The sequence below is a fragment of the Eucalyptus grandis genome, chromosome 3, assembly GCF_016545825.1.
Source record: "Eucalyptus grandis isolate ANBG69807.140 chromosome 3, ASM1654582v1, whole genome shotgun sequence".
NCBI classification, from domain to species: Eukaryota; Viridiplantae; Streptophyta; class Magnoliopsida; order Myrtales; family Myrtaceae; genus Eucalyptus; species Eucalyptus grandis.
Genome location: NC_052614.1, coordinates 11,528,813 through 11,540,660, shown reverse-complemented (window position 1 = coordinate 11,540,660; position 11,848 = coordinate 11,528,813). Strand labels below are relative to the sequence as shown.

At 36.9% G+C, this 11,848-nt stretch overlaps 1 protein-coding gene across 1 annotated transcript; it reads left to right on the top strand.

Annotated features, from left to right (window-relative positions):
• Positions 1–9,638: 9,638 nt before the first annotated feature.
• On the top strand, positions 9,639–11,231 carry LOC104439044 (receptor-like protein 52). The gene has a single exon (XM_010052168.1). The coding sequence runs from the start codon at positions 9,639–9,641 to the stop codon at positions 11,229–11,231; it is 1,593 nt and encodes a 530-aa protein (XP_010050470.1).
• The last annotated feature ends 617 nt before the right edge of the window (positions 11,232–11,848 follow it).

The following is an 11,848-nucleotide window of genomic DNA, read 5'->3' as shown; positions in this document are numbered from 1 at the left end:
GGCGCTCACTTTGGTGCCAAAAGTTTCCGTCGGATCACTTAAGTGCCAAATCGGAGGAAAAACACTCACTTTGGTGCCACTGGCGAAAGATTCCGGCCTCCGGCGAAAGATTCCGGCCAAAATGATTTTTTTTATAAAAAAAAAAAAATCGATAGGCCTTTAAATGACGTCGTTTTCGGTCCTCCTTAAGAAAACGACGTCGTTTTGCTGTCCTACGTGGATGGCTTCATGGAAACGATGCCGTTTAGCTCACATGGGGAAAAATTAGGGTTTCTGCCGCTCGGCCACCGTCATTCGCCCGCCGTCGCTCGGCCACCGTCGCTGCTCGGCCACCGTCGCTGCTCGGCCACCGTCACTCAGCCACCATTGTAGTTGCTCGACCAGGTGAGAGAGGAGAGACTGAAATTGTTGCAGGAAAAATCGAAGGCGAGGGCGGAGGAGGAGGAGGAAGAAGATGGGTCGAAGGGGTTGCTAGTGCGCTGCTACTGCTAGTGCGTTGCTGGTGTCGTTGCTGGTGTGCTGCCGGTGCTGTTGCTGGTGCCGTGCCGGTGCCGTTGCTGGTGTGGGTCTTTGAGGAAGAAGAAGACATGAAGACGAGCTTCCCTCTCTCTTAATTTGGGGATTAGGGTTTCAAAGTTGGGGGAAATATGCCAAACGGCGTCGTTTTGGTGTTTGGATGCTGACTCCGCTCTCCGACAATCACGTCGGCGTCAAAAATTAATAAAAAAATGCTACGTCGGATTTCCGGCCAATTTCGTCGGAGTTGACACCAAAGTGAGCGTTTTCAAATTTTTTGGCACTTAAGTGATCCGATGGAAACTTTTGGCACCAAAGTGAGCGCCGTACTCAACTTATGGCACCATTAATGTACTTATCCCATTTTTCCTGATTAGAAGTGTTGTTTGCATTTAAACTGTTGTGCATGCTTTATTGCTTTAGCACCACACTATTTGCACACACAACCTGCGATCGGACCTAGGCTGCGATAGAACTTCTAGGATGGTGTTGAGAATGATACTTCCTCTAAAGCGAGATTGCTATGTAGAGGTTGACCTTCTCTTCCCCGAAATTTCTTTCATGGTGTCGAATGTGTTTGTCCATATCCGCGAGACTGCGTGATTATTGGACATTCCATTCGACGAGCCGGGGAGTTAGGGGGACCCGACATGTTAATGCGAGACTGCAAACGGTCGACCATCCTCTTAGCTCCACTTTGTTAAGCCTGTCTAGAGTAGAAATCGAGCCTCACATCTCATGTGCATGTCTATGTGATTGCCATCGATTTTCCTTGGTGAAGTAAGTCTTCTATTCCCATATTAATGCAATTTACTTACTTTGTCATACTCTTGATCGGTCCATGACAATCTAGGTGAATCATTGATTTAATTCCTTTGTCAATTAGAAATCAAATGAATTGCCATACAATGAATCATTTGGAAAATAAAAATTGGAAATTTGTTTTCAATTTATGTCTTGGATTTTCCTAGTTCATGTTTAGGAAATTTCGTCCTGTGGGGCGTCCCATGTCTTTATTTTCCTAGTCCAATTTTAAGAAATCCTTTCATTATGGACTTTTCTTAACTGAAAAATAGATTGTTGTCATGGATCGGTTTTCTCAGTATACCTCGTTCTTACATATCTCCATTTACCTTAGGTGATCAAGAACTAGAATGGCTGACCAAACCGAAATGCGTGATCGTATCTTCGCTATGGAAGATCAACTCCGACAGTTGCTCGCCTCTATGCAATTCATGACAGCTCAAATCCAATCACTCCGAACGGATTTGACTCCTGCACCTGCTCTCCCCGAGACAAGGTTGTTACTGAAGCCGATCGGGCAAGACCCAAATGAGCAATGGCGACATGGCTGACTGGAGGATGACCCACCTTGGTCGCTGCCGAAAAAACTAAACTTGACAATGTCCCTAAGATGGGGCAAGATGAAGTGGAAGTGATGGATACTCTGGGGCAGCCTAGTGGCAAGTTTGATTACCTGGTGAAGTATTTGGCTCCTCCCAGCTTTTACTTTGACTCCCGCAACATAGTTCCAAGTGGATGGGATGACATGGACGATCTGACGTCTCCAAAGACAGAGAACTCTGATGACGCCTTGGAAGGAATCACAGGTCTGTTTCTGACGTCTTCATAGGAGCCAATGACGAAGGACCTTCGGAAGACATGGATGTTAGCCTGCAAGAGTAACTTGCTCGATTGCACCTCCCCTACATGTGAATTCTTATTGCTTTTTAGGAATTGGTTTTCACTTTCTAGGAATCATTTTCGATGTTTTCTCTTTTTAGGGGTTAGGAATCACAATTTTCATTCCAATAATGTATTTCATTTGATTCCATTCAATGAAATTACAATTTTATTTCCAATTTTGAGGACATGATGGGGTATACCAAACCAGTCCAATGACGATATCCAACCATGAAAAAGAAAAATATCATCCACGGAGAAATCCTGAGGGCTGGACTTTTCATGTTTCCTCCCAAAACCTTTTCGAAAACAAAAAAAAAAAAAAAAAGCATTTCATTGTAAAAAATAAAATAAAACAAAAAAAAACATTTTCCCAAAACTTGTAGCAGATTAAACTTGTTTGTTTGTCTGACTCATTTGCTTCTTGTCTCGAACATGATTCTATAACTTTATGACAAGGGACATCCGAGAATGGCGTATCAAGTCTCAATGATCATAAACTTGACTTGTGATCAATAGGTTTAGAGCGCACTTGTAATGAAAAAGATTTGGGGCAAGTAAAAGAGGACCATCATTCCCTGGTGGAAGAGATCACCAATTTGGGACATAACAGATTTTGGTAGTGATCCAACTAGGATAAAGTCTCGACCCGAGCCAAAATGGATGTGCAGTTCAAATTTACTTTAATGATGCATAGTATCATACTGATGCACGTTCTCTTGTGCAGGGGCAAAAGTGGATTTTCAATCTTGAATGATAGGGGACAATCCAAAAACATCAACTGCTGAGGCAATTCCCATTGTAGAGGAATCCTTGAATGAATGCTTAAAACCATTTTGCAGTATAGAAAACTGTTTGAAGTTGACATGCTTAAAGCTGTTGAGTTCCTTTTAAAAAGGGTTTTGCATGATGACTCTTACATATTTTATCCACCAATTCCATTAAAGAACATCAAGATAGACTAATTTAATGAATGATGTGGAATTGATTGAGCATACTAAATGAGACGAGTCGGGATGATGAAAGGCAAACCCTATTCTATACACAGTCCCATATTCATACACTTGTGAAACGAGTATAGGGAGGTTCATATCCATAAGGTAAAGAGTTCTCTCGCAAGAGGTACGGCAACCGAAATGATGAGAGGCAATTCATTTCTCTATCCCAAACACTACAGGTGATCCGTTGCTTAACCCTTTTGAGCCCATACACCATGGAATATTTGTCAAGTCACAAATTTGATTATATATACAAATCTAATTGATATGCATTTTATTTGAGACATAAACAATTTATTCTCGGTTACAATCCCGACCGAAGATTTCGATGCAGTGTCATAATTAGATCGCATATGACAATATTATTATACCTTGCAAGACAGATTCCATATTGCGCACACGTGCAACTTTGTATATGAACAAACTATGACCATCAGCCACAAAAGCATTGGAAGGAATTGGGATTGTGATTCATAATTGCCTTGTGTTTGGAGCCTTTGATTTATCTTATAAATAGAATAACATTGAGAGCTTGCGGAAAAGCTAGGTTTTTATTTTGTGTTAATACTATGAAAAAACCTTAAATTGGTACATTTGTGATAAATTCATCCCAAATTAATTTTTTGACCACAAAATACTCTAAACCGGTATACTTGTAATAAATTTATCCTATGTTACTTTTTGTTAAATTTTATTATCAAATTACTAAGTTGGATGACACGCGATATTTGAGTAATGTATCATTTTGGGATTTTATTCTTCGTTTGTCATAGTTATATCAGTTTTTTATTTTTTTATGGTATTAATCAAATTTAATAGAAGTTTTTGTCATAACTGTACTAGTTTGGGAATTATAACGGTCAAAAATTAATTTGAGGTAAATTTATTATAAGTATACTCATTTGGAGTTTTTTTTTTTTATGGTCATCTAAGGTAAATTTGTCACAGATGTATTAGTTTAGGCTTTTTGTGGTCATTTGGATTATATTTATCGCATATGTATTAGTTTGTGATTTTTATGTGATATTAACCATTTTATATAGATTTTTTCCCATTATTTGGAGAGTTTTTCAAGTATTTTGAAGAGAACACAAAGTTGTGATAGATTCTTGTTTTTTTATTCAAGATGTTGGGTTTAATTTAGGGCAGCGCTATTTCCACCCCCTAAAACTTTTTTTCTACTCGCATTTACACTACAAAGATAAGACTGCACTCAATCTTTCAATTGCAATTTAAAATGATGGTACCACTCCTTTTTTCTATTTTTTGTTTTCTATTTAGGTTAGTTACCATAGTTAAGTAGTTCACATATTTTTTTAGTATATTAAAGAAAAGTGCATTATAATATATTCCAATAACAGTTTACATCCTTTCTGTAAAATTATGTCACTTATAGTAAGGAAAAAAAGTCATTTTTGATATAGAATTGAAATTGAAAAATTTATTCTTCATCATTGATCTTATAGTAATTTGTAAATTTTGTTGTTCTTCTTATTCCGAAAGCTCACTTTCTTGATGAAACTTTTATTAATTTCACTAGTCTAAAAAATATATCAAGTCTCCTTATTTACTATATCAACGAATTGATCTTTTTTCCTTATTATATTAACGAGATAATTTTATACATGTAAGATGTTAAAGGAATATCTAGAAACACACTCAAAACATTGTGCAAAATGACATATCTTTGTATTTTTTTTGTAAACAGTTCGTATATAATATTAATTTTTTGTCAATCCAAAACAATGATACTCAACTTATATTTCAAAAAAAAAACTTTACTTTATGCAATGTGGTAATTTAATTAAATTTTGTCTACTTAATTTATCTATGAATTTGATTGGCAACGTAGAAAAGAACTAGATGTTTTTTTTCCCACAAAACATACTCTCACAGAAGTAATATCTAAGAAAAAAAAATAGGGCCTTTGAAATACATGGAAAATCTACAATAAACGCAATCTAAACATATGAAATTATTAATCATGATAAGTAAATCCTACATAGATATGTAAATACTTAAAAAAAAGGGAAGTAAATAAATTTGGGACTGCAAATATAAATTGCAATTGAATGATAAAGGACAGATTGTCTTTTTGGTGAAAATTGGATGGATTTAGCGATATTAGCGGTGGAAATAGCACCACCCATAATTATATTCTTGATTCTTCTTTTAGTATATTATAATTTTCTTTTTCTAGGGCTATGATATAGCTTGACCATAATGATATGAATTTCATGCTTTTTTTCCGTTTTACAAGTGATTTCATTCATATTAGTTCTACATTATTGTGCTTTATGCTTTTGTGGCTAATTGAATGATTTGATGTGCACATCTAAGATTGAGAAGTGATAATTTACAGAAATCTTTATAATATATAACCATAAACTAAATGTGGATAGAGGTTTACCATGTTATTTGTGTGGTTTTCAATGATAAGATGGTTCAAAAGATTCATTATGAATAGGGAATGTTTACAGAATTTAATGCACTTATGTTTATTTAAATTCACAAAGAGATATGGTGAATTGACAAACACAGTAAGTTTGTTATACCTGGAGATAGGAAAATAAATAGATTAGAAAATTCCGTTATGGTTGTTTGATATTTTTCTCGTATGCATAATAATCTTAAAATTAATTTTAATAGTTATGGTGAAATTGAATGCTCTAACATAATTATTTTATTTTATTTATTTACTTCATTTAGTTCTGAAATTTTGTTTCTAAGATTGTTAATTTTAATTTATTCTCAAATTTTGTTGATATATTAGATAAAATTTATAATTAGTCAGTTTTAAATATTTAATTGATTTGTTAATCATCAATTTCTATAAGAAAATATTTTTCTCATCATTATATTACTTGTTCGACATATATATATATATATAGAATTTTAAGAACACGGGACTCGATGTAATTGAGTTTTGATCATCCTTACTCATCCGGAAGGCTCGACCTGTCATTGCCGGATCACGCTTCGGAAAATTTACGCATGCACTTAGCTCCACCAAAGGAATCAATTCGCAGTCCCTCGGGTTCTTGTCTTGCTAACTCCGGGAATCGAAAGAAATGTGTGACGGTTCGACAACTACAAACACCATCCGGTAATCTAGGCAACAAAGACTAATTTTCACCGAAGACTAAACAACGAAGACTTACCATCAGATCAAAAAAACAAAAAGAAGAATAAATAATAAAAAACACAACGACTTGTTCTCTGTCTGTCTTTTGCTTGACTGTATATAATAGTCAAAACATAAATGAATAAAAAAATGTTGTGCGATCACTTGAAACAAACAGACTTAATAAACACCCTTGACTCAATCACATCTTCTTCTTTTTTTGGGCTCAACATTCCTTTTTGGCTCTTCCAATTTCCTTATATATAGAATATCATTAGATAGTCTTGCTCGGTTGCAATTCTGAAAGAGAGATACCTGAGTTGAAGACGGAATTAGAATCTCCACACCTCAGAAAGCATTAACATCCTAGGATAAATTTCAAAGCAGTTCTTAAGAATCTCTAATCTCAACAATTTCAATGCAAGACCTAATCATAAGAGTATCCTTATTTAATGATCTCACCTTCTTTTCAGTAAGTCAAAGTTCAATATCATTCACCTTACTTTAAGAGTGCCCAGTTGTGTAGGGCCAGGAATCATTTTTTTACGCGGTCAACAAGGGTGTGTTGTTGGGATCAAATTCATGCATTTGCCCCTAATTCTTGTATACATGTAAATGCTGATGGCTGAACTTTGCTACAAAGAGTCATGTCCAGGTGATTAAAGTACCAAGCCTGATACCTGTACCTAGAGAGAATGACAAGTTCAAGCCCGTCATATATAAATGCCGATATCTTCAATAGACATGTGTGGCAGATCAGATTCATGTATTTGCCTCAATTCTTTTATACATGTAAATGCCATTAACTGGACTTTGCCACAAAGAGTCATGTTCAGGTGATTAAAGTACCAAGCTCAATACCTTGACCTAAGAAGAATGCCAAGTTTAAGCTTGTCAAATAGATCTTAGATTTAGTTTCAAGACAATGAGTTTTGGGTCAATTAAAATATATTAATTGCTCTATACCACATCAATTATCGGATGTAGAATTTATCTGACACAACTCACAATCCCAACAATATTTATAAATTTCTTCAAGGAGTCTAAAAAATCATTTTCAATTTTCACCGGTGCTACTACTCAATAATGGATTAATTTGCAAGATTCTCAATAAAAACTATTTTATTATATTATGATGTAAATATGAGCAGCTTAACATATTTTATTTCACATTTTTCTTTTAATTTTCCACAACGAAGAAGAAGAAGAAGAAGAAGAAGAAGAAGAAGAAGAAGAAGAAGAAGAAGAAGAAGAAGAAGAAGAAGAAGAAGTCAATAAAAGTAGTGATGAATAACTGATTGGTTAATAATGAAAGCCCACAACACAAGATTCAATGATGGTTGCCAATCTTCTTCAGGGTTGCTTCCTTACATTTTCCAAATTTTCGTTTTTTCCAACCAAAGAAAGGGACAAGGTGAAAGCCCACTAAATCTACTCAAAAATCAAAAAAGTAAAAGTCTGGTCAAGGTTCAAGTTCAACATTGGAGAGCTGCACGTGCTGACGTACTCCATTTTCAGAAAAAAAGGTATATCATCACTTGAGTGGTGTTTCAAACATTTTAAGAACGTGAATGATAACATTTTTGTTTTGAGAAATAATTTCTTTTAAGAAATAATTCTATTTTATTTATATTCCTTGAAACAATTTTTGAGTAAAATAACATGTTTGGTAACTATACGAAAATTTTATTCTCGAAATAAAAAAAGAATAGGAATACGTTTGATACAATCCATAAATTATTCTATTTTTTTCATTTTTCTTCTTGCTTGCCAACTTCCGATTGCCACCTCCAGCCGCTAGATTGCCGGCGGTCGACAGCTGGCAATCACGGTCGGGCCGACGATCTAATGATAGTCGGCGACCGTGGGTGGCGGTGGATCCAAGGGCGACAACCACGGCAAGGAAGAAGAAAAAAAAGAAAAGAAAAGAAAAGAAAAAAATGGCTTATTTCTATAAATTATTCTCGGGAATGAGAAGTTAATTTTTTTCTACTTTTTGTTTCTATTCCAAAGCTATTTCCATGCCACTTTTCTATTCCGAGAAATAGAAAAATTAGTTAATGCTATCGGACGGAATTTTGTTCTTTTTTTTGTTATGGGAAGCAAAAGAACAAAAGAATAAGGGAACAGAAATGTTCCCATGCAGCCATTAAGAGACTATCGGCACATAACGTTCATGTTTCCTTTCTTTTTTCAAAATAAAAATAGAATAGAAATTCAATTGTGTACATTTTATTCTTGGGAATATATTTAAAATACAATAAAGAAGTAAGGAAAAATTACTTCTTTATTCTCGAGAACAACTCAATAATGAAATCCAAACTATATTTCTTTTTCTCTTTTCTTTTCTTTCTTGTTCTCTTCCTCCTCTTCTTCCTCTAGTCGATTGGCGACTAGCTAGATGAGGGCACCTAAGCCTTACCCAGCCGCCATGAGATTGACGTAGCCTCCCGTAGCCATGGCGAGACTCGAGGCGACCTTGCCGACTCTCGTTTGGCCAGTCAATAGTCGGTCATAGCCAAGGCCAACGACTAGCTAGAGAAAGAAGAAAGAAAAGAAAAATATAATAAATTTATTAAAAAATTAAAAGAAATTCTAAGTCACATCTTAGTCCTATGAATGTGATTGTACTTCCCAAGCCCAAAAAAATTTGGAGGTAGTACCAAACGCAATTCTATTTTAAAAATAGAAATTTTGTACAATTATCAAATGCATTATTTTGCTTAGAAACTTATCCAGCAAACAAAAATAATAAAAAAATTATTTCCAAATAGAAATTATTCTCAGGAATAGAAATGTTATCATTTATATTCTATGATGGCCCCCATTGGTCCTGAAATCACACTTCATTTGCAAATGATGCGATAGTCAAATTTAATCACTATGCACTCGTTACATGGATACTCATGTTTTTTTTTTTTAAGGGACTCGATACTAGTTTCTCATGATTTCTTGTCACTTATCTTTAAGAAATTTAGATGTCGGATAACGCTGCAGAAATTCAACCGAACGACACTCGCTAAACTTTGGAACTTGTTCGCAACCTCTCGTTGATTTGACAGCTTACATTGAATGGTTATTGTTCTTTGACTATTCTTTCTTTTCTTTGGTTTTCTTTAGTTATTTTGAAATGAAAAAGGGTGGGCTGATATAGGTCTCAAAAATCATAAAAGTGAGGACTCAAATATGCGATGCATGTAATACCCACCACTCATCTAGGTCCAAATTTCAGGACTTTGGTACCAGGTTAAAAGCCCATTCTGCCGAGCAAGCTTCGACACTGGAGAGTCTCGAAAGGCTCTGGACAACCTTCAATTATGCCGAGACCAACCTCATCACCTGCTCATATTCGCTTCTTCTTCCCCTTCTTCTCCTACATCCCCTGTGTCGTCTTCCTCTGCTTCCTCTCCCATGCTGCAGTGTCTCAAATCCAAGATCAAGAATTGCAAGTGCTGTTGAAGCTCAGGCAATCCTGGCAAGACCCATCGTCCCTCGACCGCTGGGTGGCCTCCAATTCATCCTCCCACTGCGCATGGCCCGAGATCAAATGCCAAGAAGGCTCGATCACCGAGCTCAATCTTGTCAGCCTGAACATAAATTATTCGATCCCCCCATACATCTGCGACCTCAAGAATCTGACCAAGCTCGATCTCTCCTACAACTATATTCCTGGAGAGTTTCCCACTGTTCTCTACAACTGTTCCAAGCTCGTGTACCTCGACCTATCCCAGAATTACTTCGAAGGCCCTATTCCATCTGACATCGATCGCATGGCCAATCTTCAGGTCCTGATTCTTGCCGCCAACAGCTTCTCGTTCGACGTTCCGGCATCGGTAGCAAGGCTGCGGAGGCTGAGGATCCTTCACCTTTACAAGTCCGAGTACAATGGCACATATCCTGAAGAGATTTTTGGCCTCTCTGATCTCGAAGAACTGAGGCTCGAGTACAACAAGAAGTTCGTGCCATCACAGCTACCGCAGAACTTCACTGTCCTGAAGAAGCTGCGGTTCTTCTCAATGGCGCAGACGAACCTTTATGGTGGAATCCCGAAGACGGTCAGCGATATGGAGGCTCTTGAGCACTTGGATTTGGGGAAGAATCCACTGACAGGAGAGATCCCGGGCAGCATTTTTGCTCTGAGGATCTTGACGGCTTTGCTCTTGAGTGGTAATGGATTAACTGGCGAGCTTCCCAAGGAGCTGTCCCCAAACCTCACTCGGATCGATCTGAGCAACAACAAATTCTACGGCAAGATTCCGACCACAGTGTCTTCGTGGAGGAACTTGGTGGTGTTCGATGCTAGTAATAACCTCCTCAGTGGCACGGTTCCGGCTGAATTGACCGTGCTTCCTTCTCTGACGACGCTTTTGCTCGGTCAGAACAAGCTCTCCGGGAATCTTCCCGCAGACATTATTTCATGGAAATCCTTGACCACTCTGGATCTTAGTCACAATAAGATCTCGGGACCGATTCCCAGCAAAATCGGTCTTCTGCCTGTGCTCACGCATGTGGACCTGTCTGACAACCAACTGTCTGGCCTGATTCCTCCTGAATTCGGCCAATTGAATCTGAACCTTCTGAATTTATCATCCAATCGCCTCAGTGGACCAATCCCACCCAAGTTAGACGAAATCGCATATGACGCCAGTTTCCTGAACAACCCCGGCCTCTGTGCATCCAATTCGTTCATGAGGATCAATATCTGCAACAACCAATCCCAAAGATCAAGCAAGACCAATCTCACCTTGATCATGATCTTGGCCATTGCAGCGGCGATGTGTGTTTTGTTGGTGGTGCTATTCATGATCAAAGCTTCCAGAAATAACAGGGACCAGGCGGATTCAAATTTGCAACTGTTGGAGCAGGTTTTGAGTGCTATTGTTGAGATTCTATCAAGTTTGTTTGTATGACATCCTGATTTTCAACCTTGTATCGACTAAATAAAATTGACTTTTCATGATATTTTGCTTGTGAGTAGTGACATTGGATTACTGCATAAGAAAAAGCGGATGTTGTCAAGGAATTTTAACTTGAAAGATCTTGGTCACATATCATTTGTCCTTGGCATTGAGATTCATAGCGATCGTTCTCGGTGTATATCAGATTTATCTCAAATTGCATATGTTGTCATATTTTAGAAAAATTCAGCATGCAGCATTGTAAACCAAAAATTACTCATGCTATTAAAAGTAATTAAGTGAGTCTATTGTAGTATCCTTATTCAGATTTTGGGAAAACCCAAATGAAGTATATTTTTATGCTAGTGCACTAAGAAATGTCATGTATGCTCAAGTTTGCATTAAGTTAGATATTGCTTTTGTGGCAAGACTTCTAAGTAGATATCAATCAAGTCTAGGACATGATCATTAGATTGCTGCTAATAAGGTTTTGAGATACTTAAAATGATAAGAAAACTATATGTTGACAAATATGTTTAGGATCTAAAGCTAATAAGGTATTCGAATGTAGACTTTGCTAGCTATTAGGATGACAAGAAGTTGATAGTAGAATATATTTTTATATTAGC